Below are 18,117 nucleotides of genomic sequence, written 5' to 3' on the forward strand. Positions count from 1 at the left end.
CATCACAAATTTCGCTTCGCTTTCGCTTTCGTGTGAAGTATGAACCGGGCTTAAGTAAGAGGCATGGCAGGGAAGAGAATTGATTTTACTCTCTGTGACTGTTCAGACAAGCAGGAGGACTAAAAGCGTATTATATTTTGTAAACCCTCACTGAATTACTCAAAACATCGTGCATACAGATTATGAATCCAATCTGATGAAGTTAGCTTACACATGAAATGTTTAAACCATCGGCATGCTGCTGTATGCTGCATGTAGGGACGCAAGTGTGAATCTGACATTCTTGCAGGAAGTTTGATGGATACACACATGAATGGTGCCTATGTTTCACATGTTTTGCCTGACAATTAAGTATGGAGGACCTTCGTACATCCCTGTTTATACATACATGCCGACAGGTCAATGTCAATGAATTATAAAACTAGCTCTGCTTGATTTATACAGTTATACATGCCTTGAGAAAAAAAATGTGGCTCTATCCATGGACATCAAAATTTCAATAATCCCACAAAGTTTCTGCAGCAATGCAAAAACAAATAACTAGGATCTGTAATGCATAGCAACAGTTTCAAGCGGTCTTCAAGATACCTGAGAAAAATCTGCAAGACACGATGAAAAAGCGTTACTCTTTTAAACCGTAGCCGATACCGTCAACTTGCCGGCATGCCGTTTCAAGGGGGACAAAAGTCAATTTCATGTTTAATATGAAAAATTATTTAAATTACAAGTAATATGAAATAACTTTTCTCGTGCAGCTTCTTTACTGCGGAGGGCACATAAATCATCTATTAATCAAACCTTTGAAACCACCTGCAATAAACTTACAAGCAAAAAGGCCAAAACCCAAGCATTTTCTGGAAAAAAGATAGATCCTTGGAATACACAGACAGTATTTCAAATCAACATTTGACCCAGTCATACCGTTCAGTGTTACTAATTTTCCTCAATTTCTTTGAACAATTATACTCACATTTCATCAATTTCTTTTGTTGGCCAATAAGAAAATATTAAATTATGTACAAGTACACCCAACATAACATACGGCACAATGATGTGCACTCCCCCACAAAGAGTGAGGTCGCTTTTGTATTTATGGTGAAACCCTATTGTAACACCAAACCTCACATTTCTCCTCAAATTATTCGCTTTTCTCACGTGAGAAAACGACTTCAGGCACCAAGATAACTTTCTAATGTGTTCATCTTAAAGCAAAATTCATAGTTTTCATTTCAATTTTGGAGGACACAGAACAAAACAACCACTGAGGTATATTGAAACGTTCAATTATTCAAGTCACATAAATACAAAAAGAAAAAAAAAATTTTCCTCTCAAAATTTTTACTGATCCACAAACATAACTTTAGGATCGAAACAAAAACCAAAACAATGAAAATATAATTTAACGGCTATCATCTGGCCAATAACATCAGGGCGCACACACAGCAACGTTTTAACTTTCCATATTTTTTTTCAATTTACACAATTTTCAAGTTCTTTTTCCAGACATTTTCTATTTTTGGTGTAGCAGGTCAAATTTCTAAAGCCCACTGAAATAATAAACAAAAAAAGCTCAACAGGGCTGACTCAACTTTTAGGAACCATGACTTCTCTCGCGTAAACTTCTATACCTTTATATTACATGTATACAGTACCGAAACTTATATTTATTTGGCACAGCCAAATATAACCAAAGGAGTTTATAATATACATGAATGTAAATGAAAGAAATACACACAGCTTATTCTGGTTTATGAGGTCAAAGTTAATTCACTGGATAAGGCTTTTTTTTTTGTTCGACATCTTGGATAAAAGTATCTTTTTAATGCCTAAACCTTCTTTCAATTCCTCATATCTGATATCAGTTTTGCTTCACTGTCCTTTTTCTTTACAAGAAGTTTTCTGAAGCAATTTTTGTTTATTAATGATCAGCTATTTTTAAATTACCCTCGATTCCAAAGTTAACATTGGAAGCAGAATTGAGAAACAACTTAGAAAACCAATAGTTGGCAAAATCTGAGCAAGTTATCATAAGTATAATTGTTACAATATTTGTAAAGAGTATTGGATATACAGCACAACCCTTCTAGACCGTTCTCCCTAGAAACCTGCAGCCTAACAGCATGAAACAGATTCTGAAATGTCAAACGCTGAAGACCAGGTCTCTAAAATGACTGTTTCTTGTATTCGATACAACACTTGGTGGTGAACACCGCTCTTAGTGCATGCTCGAGTGCCACTGTGACACACCACTCTTTTTCACTGAAAAGATGCACAACTCACTATAATATCGGAAGAACGGCTCCCACGTGAGAAGAATTTTACTTGACAGTTCTACTAGTTGAACAGTGTCCACAAACTACATGTAGCTACTAGCCAATCCTGATGTAAAACTGATCAAATTCAAGTGGCAAGTTTTATTTGACTGCATCAACCGAGGTATGCAATAAAGCAGAGATCAACGGGTATCAACAATGTAGCGACCAGCTCGTCAGACTTGAGTGTACAGGCATCTACCTTGATTCAACTTTCTGAATGGCCAATAAATTGCAAATTAACTTATTGCTGCTTCATGTAGAAATTCATGTAGAAATGATAAGCGCCAATCAAGAAATTAGTGGTTCTGCTGCTGCGATGAACATCTATTTCAGCTTTTCTATTTTTCCATTAAACATTTTATAAAATTAAGTATACGATACTTTTCTTTATCAACCTTTTCTTCTATTCCGTACAAAGTAATTCATTTACTTCCATATAAGAAAGAACACTACCATAAGGCATCAAAAATCACCGTCCCAATTTCTCTGAGTTTTTATACCGGCCAACTACACAGCATAGATGGTACACTCACACTGCCTCGCCTAGTCTCAACTGTACAGCACCAGGTATTTTGTACATAACACGGCCCGCCTTACGTTCGAGGCCTGGCAATAAATACATCAACAAAACAAAGAAAAGAAGAAAGAAAAAAACCCAAAATGTCACACATTAGGATTAAAGGCTCACATTCCTGGGCTGGTGGTGTGCCTCCATCATGTCCTTTGGTATTTACTCGCTACGTTTACTTGGCTGGATATCTCTATGCTGTGGCCTCGGCGGTTTTCTCCGTCTTCACTGTTACAGTCTGAAATTAAAATGTGACTTTTTAAATATTGTCTCAAGGAATGAATACAAAACAGACATTTGCAATGTGGATGACTTTCGCAGTTAAAATAGTTGATCTTCTTCAGTTTTGAAGGGCTTGGTGAATTAACCCACCCCGGTAGAATCGTGTTAGAATCGCGTCAACGCAGCTTGTGAAATATTGTCCAATTACATGAAATACAAAATGGACGCGGAACGCGCAACATCTGAGACAAACAAAACTTAGCGTGCATAGGGTTGTCTAAAAGGCGTGGCCAACCTTCAAACGGCGATAGGTCAATTGAAGAGTTATAGAGTGTCAAAATGGTCGTGTTTAGCATTCAAAAGTCGGTCACAATTTGTCCATTAAGTCTGCATACGGAGGATATTAGCCATGAGGCTACTGATGGTGCAGGCTCTAGGTAATAAACCAGGTCTCCAAGTAATTAAAGTGCAAGGCTGTGCTCCTGTATAACGTCTAAGCACTAGTCATTGATAGTTTTGAAGCAAAATATTTGTGTAAACTAAAATGTACTTAGAGGAATACACCCTCTTGAGATAGGTGTTCCAAATTCCCTCTGAAGAAAAAAAAAGCATGTGGAGAGACTCAGGTGAATCCAAATGACTTTGGTTTCAGACAGCAGAACTTTTCTTCATTTAAACCACTGTAATAGTTGATTGTTCAACATATCAAGTCCTGCTTTTTTTCAAAAGTCGGACTGACTTCAGATCTTAGGTACAGTTTGGTTGGTATGGCGGTGTTGTGGAAAAGATGTGAAATGGGTTTTACATCATTACCTCAGCTTTTTGCTGGCTATCGAGGGGGTAATCGTTCCAGCCTTGTGATTTCCATCCACCCCGACTACGGTTGCTCCGATAGGAGCGCCCGCCGCCTCTCCCCTGGCCACGCCCTCCCTGGTAGTTGCTGCCCCGGTAACCACCGCGGTAGTAACCACCGCGATAACCCCCACGGCCACGGTTGCGGGCGTACGCAATGCCAAATGTCTCGCAGTTCATCTTACGTTCTTCCTTCCAGTTGGGGCGTTGCCTGAAAAAAAAAAATTTCAATAAATGGAAATCACCGAAAATGACAGGCTGCATACAACCCTTCATTCCTCCCCTAAGCACTGTTATTAACCCTAACCCCCTAGGCTCTTGCACTAGAAAGTATACCAAACCTAACAAATTTCAACAGCTGCATACAGGTCTGTAAGCACTGGTACTAAAACTGCCAAACTCCAACAGGCCTTGTACGGGGAACAGTACTAAACCTGCCAAACTCCAACTGTTGGAGTATGATTGACTTGGTATGGATGGGCCTATGCATTGTCGAGTGATTGGATAGGGATGGTACCAAACCTAACAAAATAAAGCAATATGTACATGGACATTTGACCACAAGCTGTGCTGAGGACCGTGGGTGAGCATACCCACGAAGAAATGCCAGTGAACTCCAACGTGTTCACAAATCTCATGCCCTTCTGCCCCGAACCTCACAAAATTCAACAGGGTCTCCCTGGGCCTTTGGTACCCAGTCAATCAAAGTCCAACACCAACTGGCCAGTGTTCGGTACCAACCCTGCCAAAATCAAGCAAAACCCGCTGTTGGAGCTTGATGGGCTCAGGGTTGTTAGGGTTAATAATGGACAATACTGTCAAATAATCTAGCAAAGTTTAAGCACATTTTTCAATGAACTAGAGTTCTGCATTGAGGCTTACCCTGACAGATTCAACTAGTGTAACAGGTGTTAAAAAGTTTGTGAGACCTTATTGCATTGCACGGTCATAATCTAAACATAAAATGACAATTCTGAGACAATAGGAACTAATCCCACTGAACAATGCAACTGTTGGATTCTGTGGATCCTGCCACTGACTTTGAAAGCGTTTGGCATTCGGACATTTGACCTCATGGATCTTGTTACACAGGGCAGGCTTCACATTTAGACAACTGTTCGGAGAAGTGGACTCTTGATGTTTTTACCTGAATTTTGAGTTATAAAGGAAAAGTTTACACACATGCATGGTGCTAATACGGTATTTACAATTATAAAACGCCCCCACGGAATTAGGTTATTGCAGGAGGAATAGGCCTTAGACCTAAAGACATCACTCTTTGTTTACATGTGTGCTTTCCTATGAGAGCCAGTTGGGACGCGTGATGTTGCTAAGTCTTGAGTCTATTACATCCATGGATGGTTAGAGCTAATGACGGGAACCACACCGTGTATACGATCCAGACGCAGGTCAAGATTAAGCCACAAAGTCTACTTCCAAACCAACCTTGGCAGTAAAATAGTGGTCAACTCACCCCCTGTTGACCGAGTCACATGAAATGTTGTCAAAGAAGGACTTGTTTGAATCATAGTAGACGGCTTCCTCCTCTTCAGGGGCGTCACTTGGCTGTGTTTCATTGCCGGAATCCTCGGTCCCTTTCACGACATCTCCGTTTACCGTAGCTACATGGTGTCAGATACAAAGAAATGCATCGGTGAGTTGTGAAAAGTCCGCTATAACAACACTTATTGGCACAAGCACATGTATACCGCAAAGAACAAGACCATTTTGAACGTTAAGCCTAATCCCCCAAATAGTTCCCCAGAACAACCCTGCAAAATCCAACAGAGTCTGACGGCAGTTTCCTGCTCAATCCAACACAGTCCCACACAATCCAACTTGCCAAGTTGTTGGTTACCTGAACATATAAAATGACTGGCATGCTCAATCAACAGAATCCAACTGTGCCTTATTTTTCTGTTTGCTGCTGGATCCAACAGAGTCCAACATGGCGTTATTAATCAGTACCCAACAGAATCCCACTCTGAATGTTTTCAGTTGCCTGCTGATTCCAACAGGTTTCAACAGGACTAGATACAAGGGGTTTACTGCTCAATCCAACAGGACCCAGCAGGAATGTAAATTAGTTGGATCATATTGGATTGGGCAGGGTTAGGCAATTACTAATTCAGTCCTGAAATGGCTCTGCTTTATTCCATCTACTCTAATTCTTGTCTAAAGCAAACTTTAGGGTGACAGCTGAATTGGTTAAAATCTTACCTTTCCCAACTTACTAATACAAGCTCTTTTGTGGGTGGGGAGGAGTAGAACATGAGGAACAAATTTTTAATTTTTTTTACAACCCTCTCCTTGGTGAAACCAATCCTGTACCACATATGGCTTAAAAACACTTTGCGCGATCAGTTGGAGAAGCTGCTTTTTTCTGCCTTGCTCATTTGAGACGGCGGCAAAGTTTGGTTTAAACAGGCCAGAAGCAATATAATAAAATGTAGAAAGATTACAGTAAACCAAAGACTCGGATGTGTACTTACATCCATCGATCTTTAACTTCTCTTTGAACTCTTCCACCAAGGTGTTCTTGTCGAACTGAGCTGCCGTGAAGTCAAAGTCGTTGCCCACTTTCTCCTTGACTACAGGTGAGCGGGGGCCGCGACCTCTACCCCGTCTGTTTTGAAATCCTAGAGGAAAAAAAAGGACGACAAAGTCTCTGTACAATTATATGAATCCTGGCAAAATCCAGAAAGCTATCCAAGCAGTCAAAATCAATCGAGTTTCTGTTTCCAACAGTTGAGTTCTCCTGTAAACATGAAGCAGGATTGACCTTTCGTCTGTTGATGGAATTTGACTAGTAGCAGTGCCTACATGAAATATGATCTGAGTGTTGGTGAATAGCCTGTGTATTAGTTATGAGAGTTAAAAGGAGCAACATAACTGCCAATTCTAAGACACTGAACAATGTAACTTTTGGGTCCAGTGATAGCTGGCAGGCTAAGATTCTGAGATTCTTTGGCCTTGGGCTAGTTAACCATAGATCTTTACAGTGAACAGGGTTTTCAATTTGACACTGTGTCGAGTATTGTTGCAATGAGCAGGGTTATGATTCAAGATATTTAGGGGATTATGGTTACAGTTCTATTTGAAGAGCATGCCACTCCTCTATAGTCTATCAATGGGAAACATTCCTTCAAATAATGCAGTATGAGCAGTCCTTCTGACTTGAGACGTGCGATTGCACCCCCACGCCATCGCACGCCTAAAAGCTTCCCGAGAAGTGCGAATAGTCACACGCCTGAATCCCTCTGTACGGCACACCTTGCCATAGATTTACGGCATAATTAAACTTCATTATACATAATTTGTGAAAAAAAAGTACGTTGGTGAAGAGAAAATGGCTTTACTGTAAAACAAGATGAATATGATTAAAAAACCCTGATTGTTAAGTCCCCGCTTGGACCACAGAATCACACGCTGGAAAAATCACACGTCTACAAAAATCCAGGTGTGCCTTTTTCCACACACCTGTGATTTTCAAATCAGAAGGACTATATGAGGTCTTGTGATTCAAATCAAAGCAGACGTTTGTGTGTGTGACAATGGGTTTTCAGTCAGCACCAATCTACCTTGCCAGTTCTGTTGTCTGGAACCCTGTTGTGAGCCTCGTCCTCCCTTGTCTCTATCGCCTCTGTCTCCTCGCTCCTGTCGCTCCCCTCTCTCTGGGTGTTCCCCTCTGCCGTCCCTGTTGCTGTCCGGCGCCGTCTTCCTCTCCTTGTTCTCCTGTCTCGGGACCTCCTTGCGCTGGCCAGCCTTCTCCTCCCGGGAGCCCCGGCGGCGCGGCTGTTGCGTTCGCTGGGGCAGTCCCTGGTCCTCCTTGTTGGGCCTCTGGGTCTGGGATTTCTCGGCGGCGGGGGCAGGGGGCTTGGCCGGGGCCTTGGAGTCCTTCTGGGGGCTGACAGGGCCTGAGGCCTGCACACCTTGTTCCATTGTTGGGGAGCGGCGGGTCATGGGTGGCGGTGTGGCACGACCTTTAGGGCAAATATTTAAAATAAAATAAATATTATAAACAGGTTTCTGACATGTTTTGGTATGACTGAGGATACAACATGCACATTTAAATTGAACCTTTTCGCACAATCTTTATCATAATTCAAACTCAGATTTTTTTTTAATATGAAAAAGCATTTCAGAGCCAAGCTCGAAGTGTTCTAAACTTGTGACACTGTGTTATTGCATGGTGTCTGATTTACATGTAAGCAAATGTGAGAAGTTCAAAAAAGGTTTGGTGTTTATACAGTATTGATTCACTTTTTTGTTTCATTTTATTTTTGAAATTTAAAGTAATGCCAAAGGAGTGTGAGCCTACCTAAGCCTGGTGGTGGGTGACTTGCCTGTCCCCACATCTGACCAGGCATCACCCCACTGCCAACATGGCCAAACTGATTGTAAGACATGCCGCTGTAGTTGCCGTACTGTCCCTGGGTGCCGCTGAATGGAGGCCCTTGTTGTTGGAACCCAGAGGAAGAGCTTCGGACGGACCCTGAATGCTACAAACACCACACAGAGGGGATAACAGTTATGACACTGAAGCCTCTGTAGGATATTACATGTAGTACACGAGACAACCTGGATTTTTTAAGGTCACAGAACTAGGATCCTACTGGATTTTTCAATTGTTTACATCACGTTAATGCTGATGAGCGCATGCTCAAAATGACATAAACAATTGTAAAGGACCGTTGTGTTTGCTGCCACCACACGTCTCAAACGTCTCCCAATGTCAAACATCAAAATGTGTAGTACATCCATGTATAACCCTTCAAAGCCCTTCAGTGTTTTGGAGGGTCCACACAGTACCATTCTGATTCTTGGTTTTAGTGATGGAAAACTTAGAAGGGTTTTGAAGGGTTAAAGACTTGGAAGGTTAACCCTAACCCTCCTTAATCCTCAAAAGTCCTCCAGGCAGTTTTGGAGTTTTTTTGAGGATTGAGGAAGAATGCAACACACAATTTTGGAGGGCTGTGGAGGATTGAGGGCACACGGACATTCAGTACCAGTTGATTTTGGTGGATGGAGGATGAATAGTGTTTGAAGAGGAGGATTTGGAGGATTGAGGATGAATGCATTTTGCGAGGCAGGACTGTCTGAGGATTTTGAAGGATTGAGGCAGTGGGTATCCTTCATTTGAACATGAGTGCAAAGTTTTGGAGGATTTTGAAGGATTGAGGATGGTTCCTAGCAATTCACTCACTTCTTTCTTTGCATATGAAACATGTGGACAATCAACTAGACCCCGCTTCACATAATGGAACTAGACCCTAATGGCTAAAGTGGACCCGATACATGTACTGTACTTTGCCATGCTTGGCCAACAACAAAATAAATAACACACACCATCACCACTGTGTGGAATTCATAATATGGGCATGATGTTTTCTGTCAGCACGTGCCACAGGCTCTGATGTAGGCATCCCAGAGACATTGTGCAGCTCAAAATGTGAACGACAAAGAACTTCAACTTACTACCTGTAGTACAGCGGGGTCCTGGGCAATGTGGCTACATTGTTTGGGCAGTTCACAGACATGGAGGTCTTTGATGTCCCCCGCCTTGAATATGATAAGGCTGTAGATTTCATCTCCTGGAGGCACATGTCTGAGTGCATCTCGACCCTCTGTACCAAAGGATCTCACTGAAAAGTGCAAAAAACGTAAAGAGACAAAAAAAAGTTTGTTTGATTCTAAAAAAATGTCCAAGTAATGCATGTATTGGATTCCCGATTATTTAAATGTCTGGGGGAAAAACTTGATTTAACCCTAACCTACATGTGACTGAATCCATCAAAATCCACCCCCCCCCCCCGTTTCGGGGGATTTCGGTGGATTCAGGATACCTCCATATTGAACAAACTGGGGGATTTTGATGAATTCAGGACTGGAAGCCTAGCGGAACTGCTGGATTTTGATGGATTTAGGATACCTCTATTTTGAGCTGTTGGGGGACTTTGATGGATTCAGGATATCAATTTTTTATGCCACCATGTTATCCTGAATCCGCCAGAATCCATCAAGACTATTGCTGGTGGTCTTTGGCGGATTCAGGATACCTCCAGTATCTACACTGGGGGATTCTGATGGACTCAGGATACCAGCATTTTTTTGCATGACAAAATTGGTGGATTTGGGTGGATTCAGGATACTTTCTAGTAAAAAAGCCCCAGGCACAAACAAACATGTCGAGTAGCTGTAAACGAGACAGATGAAGCCATTTCTCATCGGGGGAATTCCCTTGTATGCAACACTTCCACGGGTGGAAGTGGAGCTCAGTAAAGACCACATTTTATGACATCACATGTTGAGCACATTATGCGTAGAGCCATGCAATATAATATGTGTTTGCCAATGAGCAAAATTTTCCCACGAATATTTTCAATGAGCACATTTTGGGGTTCACAAGTTGAACAGAAAAGTCCTAAACTGAACAGTGTCTTCCTGAAATGACATCACAGCAACAGCGCTCTCAGTTGTCCAGTAAAGCATGGAACATTTTTAAATGTTTAAACTCCAACTCCCTAGGCATTTTCATAAGATGCAGCCTCAATCCTCCAAAATCATCTGCTATTTCTTGAATATGGTCCTTATTCGGTATTAAAAATAATATTTATCAACATTAAATATTTTTACAAAATCGAGGCAAGTTTTTATTACTTTTTGTGGCAATTTTTTGAAGCTTTCGTTTCACAAATGGAAATAGGCTGGCTGAAATTCGCATAAATACCCCTAGCCCGACTGCGTCTGGCCGTACAGTACTATCGCAAGCTCTGTAGTACGGCCAGACGCCCGATGCTTCCAAAAAGACTGAATTTTTTTGGCCGCCGATGTAGCGATTTTGCTACATCTTTCGATCGCGATTATCTTTTCATCCAGGACACAAATTTCCAAAGTTAAGGTTCGTAGTCGTAGAGCAACTCATACCTTTTCGAAAAAAACGTTCTTTGGTCTCAATATTTTCATCCATCTGGCCACAAGACGAATTTCAGTCATCAGATTCCACAAATATCGTCCCCCATGCGATCCCCCATGCGATTTCAAAATGGCGGCCGCGCTGTAATGTATGCATTAGGCGAGCGCGCTTGGGTAAGATAATGAATATGCATCATAGTTTATGACGTATGTCGGACACTCAGCGCGGCTGGCCATACAAACACGAGGTCATGAACTAAATAATGCATATTCATTATCTTGCCCAAGCGCACTCGCATAATGCATACATTACAGCGCGGCCGCCATTTTGAAATCGCATGGGGGACGATATTTGTGGAATCTGATGACTGAAATTCGTCTTGTGGCCAGATGGATGAAAATATTGAGACCAAAGAATGTTTTTTTCGAAAAGGTATGAGTTGCTCTACGACTACGAACCTTAACTTTGGAAATTTGTGTCCTGGATGAAAAGATAATCGCGATCGAAAGATGTAGCAAAATCGCTACATCGGCGGCCAAAAAAATTCAGTCTTTTTGGAAGCATCGGGCGTCTGGCCGTACTACAGAGCTTGCGATAGTACTGTACGGCCAGACGCAGTCGGGCTAAAATACCCCAATCAATCAGAACAAAAAATTGGAAAAAAGTTGCAACCTGATGCCACTTTTTTTCAACTTTGGCAAAGCACACCGCGGCTGTTGCCTGTCATTCCAAAATCTTTGGCGCTCTGTGAAGTACCCGCATGCAATATGCGGCTGCGGATGAAGAGCGCACACAAGAGGGCGCGCTTAAACTAATCAGAGGGCTTCAAAGATTTTGGAATGACAGGCAACAGCCGCGGTGCGCTTTGCCAAAGTTGACACACGCTCAGTAGATGATTAAAGCTCTTGTCTGGTTCCATGACCCCAATGGCCTTTTGACTATAATTAGGGCGGCCGAGAAACAGTCTGGCCTCGGACTAAAGTAACACTACTGTACTGACTAAGTCTTTCCCAAGTCGCTGTCAAAAGCCTGAGTCATGTGAGTGTTGTGTTTTGTTGTGAAAGTCGCGAATTTTATACACACTGAGAACATTGTGTAAAGCCCGTCATGGGCCTAACTAAAATGTTGCACAACATGGATTGTAACACAGCTTTTTATCTAACAAAACCATTTGAATGAATGATTTGTTGAAAAACTTGAAAGAACTCAATTCAGCCAACAAATACAACAATCACCCTGACAATGCATTTTCTCACCTTCTGCTAAAGTCACCGTGGATTCCTCAGGATTAATGGAATGCAAAAGACCCTCATATCGAATTCTAGCTTGCGAAATGAGGCTAATTTTACTCCCTAAATACGGCCCACTTTCCGACATGATGGTGCTTGTTCTTCAAAGGCGCTAAGTTGAAGATGATGGTGGATTTTCAGGTGCCACTTCTTCAACTTCACTCTGTCAAATCCGCATCGAAAATGGCGCAGTCAACGCTGGGCATTGTGGGAGATATGAGTACTGGTATGCACGTCCAAGGCAACGACATTATCATGCATTATAAATTTGGAACCAGTGATACCATGTACGTTGTTTTTGTTTTGGGGTGTTTTTTTTAGGGGCGGTGGGGATGGTGGGGTGGGGGGGGGGGGGGGGGGGGGGTAACGGGCCACTCTTTGACTTTTGTTTTTGTTGGGTTGTTTGCTTTTGTGTTTGTTATAGGTTTGTTTTATGTTTTAAAAGGAAAATGAATAAAAAAGGACATTTACTTTTTCATCTTCTTAACACATTTCCATGTGCCCTCTTTTGGCCTAAGATTTTTCTCAAATCAACTCTTCTGCCGAGTTATCATAGAGCTGAATGGACGGCATATTTGGTGCGGGGGGGGGGGTCAATATGAAACAAAACAAAAACAAATTTATTATGAAAGAGAAAGGAAGTATGCATTGGTTAAAAAGTACCAGTTTTATCAATGTCTTTATAATTATCGATATTGTGGTACATAATATCGGGATACTGTTACATTTAATATTCTGTCTGCTATTCGTAATGTTCCTCTTTACTTTGTTGTTTTTCAAGCTTTAAAATAAATTAGTAAGGTAATAAATATGTGCTTGGCCGGTTTTAAACAAGTACGTTAAATACCGGCTAAGGGGGCTGCGCGGATGTGGACTGAGCCGAACCCTCCAAGGCTTTGTGAGATCAAGAGCGCCCTCTAATGTCAAATGATATCTGTCCCCCCCCCCCCCCGACGCCCATAGACCCCAATGGTAATTACGCGTACTTCCAAAAATTATAGGTTTTCCCAGCCAATTTCCTAAAATGATCATTCACTTCTGAAAATCGGTCATTCAAAAATTCGTCTGAACTCGAGAATCGCTCTGAATACGCGTTTCATTTTCGCTACCAGTGCATTCGATTCCATTTTAGTTGGAGCAGCACCTTTCGTTAATGTCCATTCAGATTCGTTTACAAGACTTCTTTTTCGCGATTTCAAACATGCACCATTATATTTCACTTTACTTTTATGCCATCGGCACCAGATACAATTCGGGTTCCTTTTTTGTTAACCGTCAGTCAAATTAGCTGTAGGCCTACCTGAAGTCAATTTAGAAAAGGCATGCTTGCGTAAATGAATGCACAGGTAACGTAATTGGCCGTCTGTTTCTCAAAACTGATCTGAATGCATGCACGGACAATGAAAACGATTGAACTTTCATTGAATTGAAATGGGATTGAAGACGTGCATTCAAATTCAGAGGAAAATGAATGATCGATTTACAGAAGTGAATGAACAGTTTAGGAAATTGGCCGGGAAAACCTATTATAAATGGAGATGCTAGTAACAATTGGTACAAAGGCCTCTTTCTTAAGAAATCAATGTACCAAAATAATTGCAAGTTTTTGAATTTTTGCGTGTTAATTTACCAGCTAGCTGTTCATGGGTTCAGGAAGGGCGCCACCAGGGGTGAACTTTCAGGCTCAGGCTATTTCCGAAGTTCGCGCCCTTATGGAAAAGGGCACTCCTTACAAAACATTGGGAGAGGGGGGGGGGGGGGGGTAAATACCCCTTACTCCCCCCAAAACACTTAAGAAGCTGGATTTAACACTTTCAAAGTGTGGGCATATCACCGAACTTATGCAAGTGTTGGATTCGACACTTCAGTTTTTAGAGTGTATAAATGGTATCGTATTCAACCTGTTGAAAGCGGCCATAATCGGCATATACTGTATCCCTCTCGGGCCGGGTAGTACGAGTGTGATCTTTTACGAATTCAAATTTTAATATGAAATAACAAGACGCCTACCCCCGATGACTTTTGATATTTTTTCAGCGTACATTTTAGCTAATGTTTTTTTTAAAATCTTCATATTTAAATAGGAAATTGAAGACACTGATGGGAGACAAACGTTTAAATGTGTATAAAACATCTTTTTTTATTTGAAACACCGTATATCATTCTATGATTCATAAATAATATCTCCTGATTTGCAGTGGTTATCAACATTATAACCATTGTGTTTGTGTTATATCCTAAAATTCATAAAAAGAGCCCAAAGAAGCTGCATGCTTTATAATATTATTAATTACGAATTCCATTGTTCTTATTATTATTGCTTATTATGGAATGGAAAGCAATTTTGACATTACATGTATTTGCCTTTTGTTGCTAAAAGAATGAGGTCCTTATAAAACAATTCCTACGACATTCCGAAATCGTGTTCAGGGTTTGAACACATTCTCTATATAAACATTTAAACTGTACCCACTTTTAACATGTTTAGATAGATATTGGATGCATGTAAACTGTTTAAAGGCATTATGCCCAATATCAAGTATAAATAACTGTCAGTAATAAAAATACTTATCTGGTTAAGGTCGGGCTACGTACACACTTTTTAATCACCTTTCTCTGAAAAACGGATTTCAAAATATAAATTTGACTCCTTTTTTTTACAAGTTATTTGCGGACTTTCATACTGTGCAAAGAATTATGGCTATTCTCTAAATTCCGAAGAGTGAAAATTCACTCCATTCGAGTGAAGATTCACTCCCACAGTCGGAAACTAGGGACTAGACGTTTTAGAGTGAAATTTCTTCAATCGTAAAGATCGAGTTTTCACTCGAGCTTCGAATGAAGTGGTTCTTTTTTCCGACTATTTCAATCAAAAATGAGGGTGATTTTCACTCTAAACTGTCTAGTCCCTAATTTCACTCTTTGGAATTTAGAGAGTAAGACTAAACATTGAGAAAAAGGTCTATCGAAAATGTGTTAAAAGGCATTGGACATCATTTGCTAACATTAACAAAAAGAAACAGCCAAAATATTGTGAACTATCTTTGAAATAAATGATAGGATCAAGCATCAATGGAAATCGTTGGGCCCATAGTATGCAGTCATTTTAACAGATGATATACTTCCTCGCGACGGTTCAAGGGTGAGGATGGTGGTGGGTGGGGCGCGGAGGGGGTTAGGTCAGAGTTTTGTTCTGTTATTAACGCCCTACCTGCTTACCAAAAAAAGTTTCAGCTCAAGTCTCATGATGGACTATACTCAAAAGTTAACGAATGTTTCTTACGGCTTTAAGGTTATTATACCCCAGTCCATTTGTCGCAATTTTATAAAAAGGACTGATTTCAGGGCTAGTAATTTATAGCAGTCATCGTTTCACTGACCCGTTTATTGGCTTGTGTCCAGTGGTGCACAAGCAAAAAATCCACGAAAACCGCTCTTCGTTTCTACGTCAAAGTGCAGCTCGCCGAATCAGTCGTGCATATCCATAGGTCACAAGGCCTGCCTGTGACCTGCCGGCTGTGCCGTGGGAAAAAACGCTTGCTTGATAGTATTATTTACCTTCAATCATGTATTTCATAGTATTTTGAAAGTTTCCTTTTTGAATATTTGCAAATGGTATGCATTACCTTTAATACTTAAACAAAATCAAAGTAAGGATTTACGTTGTGCTACAAAGGACGTAATTAAGGTGAAGAAAAAAAACTATTATAAATAGTTCACACACGTGGCGGTAAATATTTAAATCAAAGCTGTCCAAGATTACATTTAGTTTAAGGAAGGCACTGCAAGTTACTGTGTATTATTTTGTGTCCAAAAATAGTTGTAAACATTTCATTTCAAAATCCAGTTCTCTGTGGATTGGCTTTTGGAGGTCCGGTAGCGAGTACCAGCGGACGGTGCGGCTGCGTGCGACGGGCCTGGTGAGTCGGCCTCACTGCCCACCAGGGTACTCGCCGAGCGGTCCAGGGCTCGCGGAACTCTCAGCTCCTTTTCGAATGCAGACAGGCACGTCTGCATTAATCCGTCATCGTGCAGTCTCATAGCCTCTTTAATGGAGTCGATAACTTTCGCCATTCGTTCCATCTCGGACTGGGAAAGATGAAAAAAGAAATACAAAACCCGTTGAAGCAATGTTCACAAGGACTGCCACGTCTTAAAATAGGCGCTTTTAGTTTAAAGTGTCTTGAATCGTAACAGCACGCTGTGCTAAAATAAGGTGACGCCTACGGTATCGTACAAGTCTAAAACTTAAACTTTGGAGTCTCCTTATTGTTGGACGCTTGGTGGCAGTAGATAGGTCATCCCACACACCACGACCTGCGACTTTACGACCACACACACGCACACACAGTCTGGCTGCGAGCATCTTGGCCCTAGACGCCGACTCGGTTTAGCCACAGTTTGTTCTTATCCACTGAACCAGCTTATATTTGCCAGTCTGAATTTACAATTAAATATTTCGAAATAACGTACACACTCTGTCTGTACAGGCGTCGCTTTTTAAAGGCATAGTCAATAGCTGGCTCGCAGCCGTTTAAAGGATGTAGTTGGCCTATGTTTGCTCTCAGCTATGGTCATCCAAACCTTATACGAAATTCGTCTTTTTTGACGACAGCATGCTAGGCTCAACAATGATTCCACAGGATGTTTTACATTATTACTTATACAATCAAGTTGGCTATTTCGTATTTTTTGGCAGTTTCGTTTTTGAGTTTTTCCAAATGATCCTGTATGCCTTTAAATGGTTGTGTAGGTGTGACAGTTGGCTTGATTCTTCCAAAGAAACGATTACACCAGCCAACCTTTAATACTAACAACCCGGGTCGCTGTGTTCGTACCCAATGTTTACCTACGAATTACGAACGAAAATTAAGGCTATTTACCCATTCGTCCCCCCCCCCCAAAAAAAACCCCAAACCAAGATACGCTTAATGTGTGGCACCCTAAACAATAGTTGTTTTTCATCAGCAAAATCGTCTTAGTTGTTGGGAACTGCTCCAAAATGTATACTATGACGCCACCTAGTGTCAGAGTGTCAGTCTAGTCCACATAGAACAGCATGTCAGATGAAAACTTCTAGCCCCCTTCCGTGTGACCGGTAAAATGTCCCTGGCTACGTTACTGCTCGCGTCAATCGCGTGGTCACACGTATACGCCGCCCCTACCAGCTCGCGATTCCCACAACCGTACCGCACGCATAATCCAGTGCATTATTGCAAAAAATATTGCTGTCAGCACTTTTTAATAGCAGGATGGCACGGACTACGCGACTTACTTTGACATCTGGATTATTGTAGCAAAAGTCAATGGTTGGCGATATAGAATCCAGCGTGGCTGTCCCAGATATTGCCGTGGGTCCTCGGCCACCTTTGCCCCGCTTCTTCAGCTCCAACTGCGTGCCCGTTGTCTTCTGATGTCGACTTTGTATTACATGGTAAATCTCAATAATAAATAGAGAAAAATTAAATCAGTTAGACAAAGGAGTCGCCCTTATCAACTAAGTCAGTTTTGATTGATTTTTGTCTTCTGTGGTAATGACCTGGGTGTGTGGGGGCGATCTCCCTTATGGCCCTATCTTAATTGCCACCCCCCCCCCAAAAAAATGTGAAGGAAATGCAGCCAGTGCCAAGCATTGTGGGTAGGTCACTTGCCGTAAAAAATGTACGTGCACTTCTCATGGGTTGTGTCAGGGCGTACAGAGTTAACCCGTGGTTAACCCCGGGTCATATACCTTTATAATAAGAGCACAAAAAAGTTCGATGTCAGTGGCGTCGTTAGGGGTGAGGAACTTGGACGAGGAATATGGGGCACACAGATAAGAAGTGTGGCACATGCAAGTTTCTTGGCAAATATTATCCGTGCAGAAACTGGTTTTGGCAAAGGATAGTCTGGTTCCCAGACCAAAAGATTCTGGCTATTTCTGATGAATCTTCAAGTAACCGCTACCATATATAT

At 41.5% G+C, this 18,117-nt stretch overlaps 2 protein-coding genes across 3 annotated transcripts in view; both read right to left on the reverse strand.

Annotated features, from left to right (window-relative positions):
• Window positions 1-553: 553 nt before the first annotated feature.
• On the reverse strand, window positions 554-12,382 carry LOC119739410 (protein LSM14 homolog A-like). Of its 2 annotated transcripts, none has more exons than XM_038214356.1 (8): window positions 12,130-12,382; window positions 9,439-9,602; window positions 8,279-8,459; window positions 7,539-7,940; window positions 6,450-6,596; window positions 5,432-5,579; window positions 3,919-4,168; window positions 554-3,121 (listed from the first exon to the last, which is right to left on the reverse strand). In XM_038214356.1, exons 1-8 carry the CDS (start codon window positions 12,248-12,250, stop codon window positions 3,077-3,079), a joined length of 1,458 nt encoding a protein of 485 aa, XP_038070284.1. In that variant the 5' UTR covers window positions 12,251-12,382; the 3' UTR covers window positions 554-3,076. The 2 variants fall into 2 exon arrangements, with proteins under 2 accessions (XP_038070284.1, XP_038070283.1); XM_038214355.1 differs by having other exon boundaries at window positions 9,436-9,602.
• Window positions 12,383-15,757: 3,375 nt separating this feature from the next.
• LOC119739399 (probable G-protein coupled receptor CG31760) overlaps window positions 15,758-18,117 on the reverse strand; it is a 38,779-nt gene continuing 36,419 nt past the window's right edge. Inside the window, exons 10-11 of the mRNA XM_038214342.1 lie at window positions 17,438-17,602; window positions 15,758-16,251 (exon numbers count right to left, since the gene is read on the reverse strand). Of these exons, the coding sequence (XP_038070270.1) occupies window positions 15,994-16,251; window positions 17,438-17,602 (423 nt within the window). The 3' untranslated portion in view covers window positions 15,758-15,993. The remainder of the gene's footprint in view (window positions 16,252-17,437; window positions 17,603-18,117) is intronic.

This window comes from Patiria miniata, unplaced genomic scaffold (genome assembly GCF_015706575.1).
Source record: "Patiria miniata isolate m_02_andy unplaced genomic scaffold, ASM1570657v1 HiC_scaffold_30, whole genome shotgun sequence".
NCBI classification, from domain to species: Eukaryota; Metazoa; Echinodermata; class Asteroidea; order Valvatida; family Asterinidae; genus Patiria; species Patiria miniata.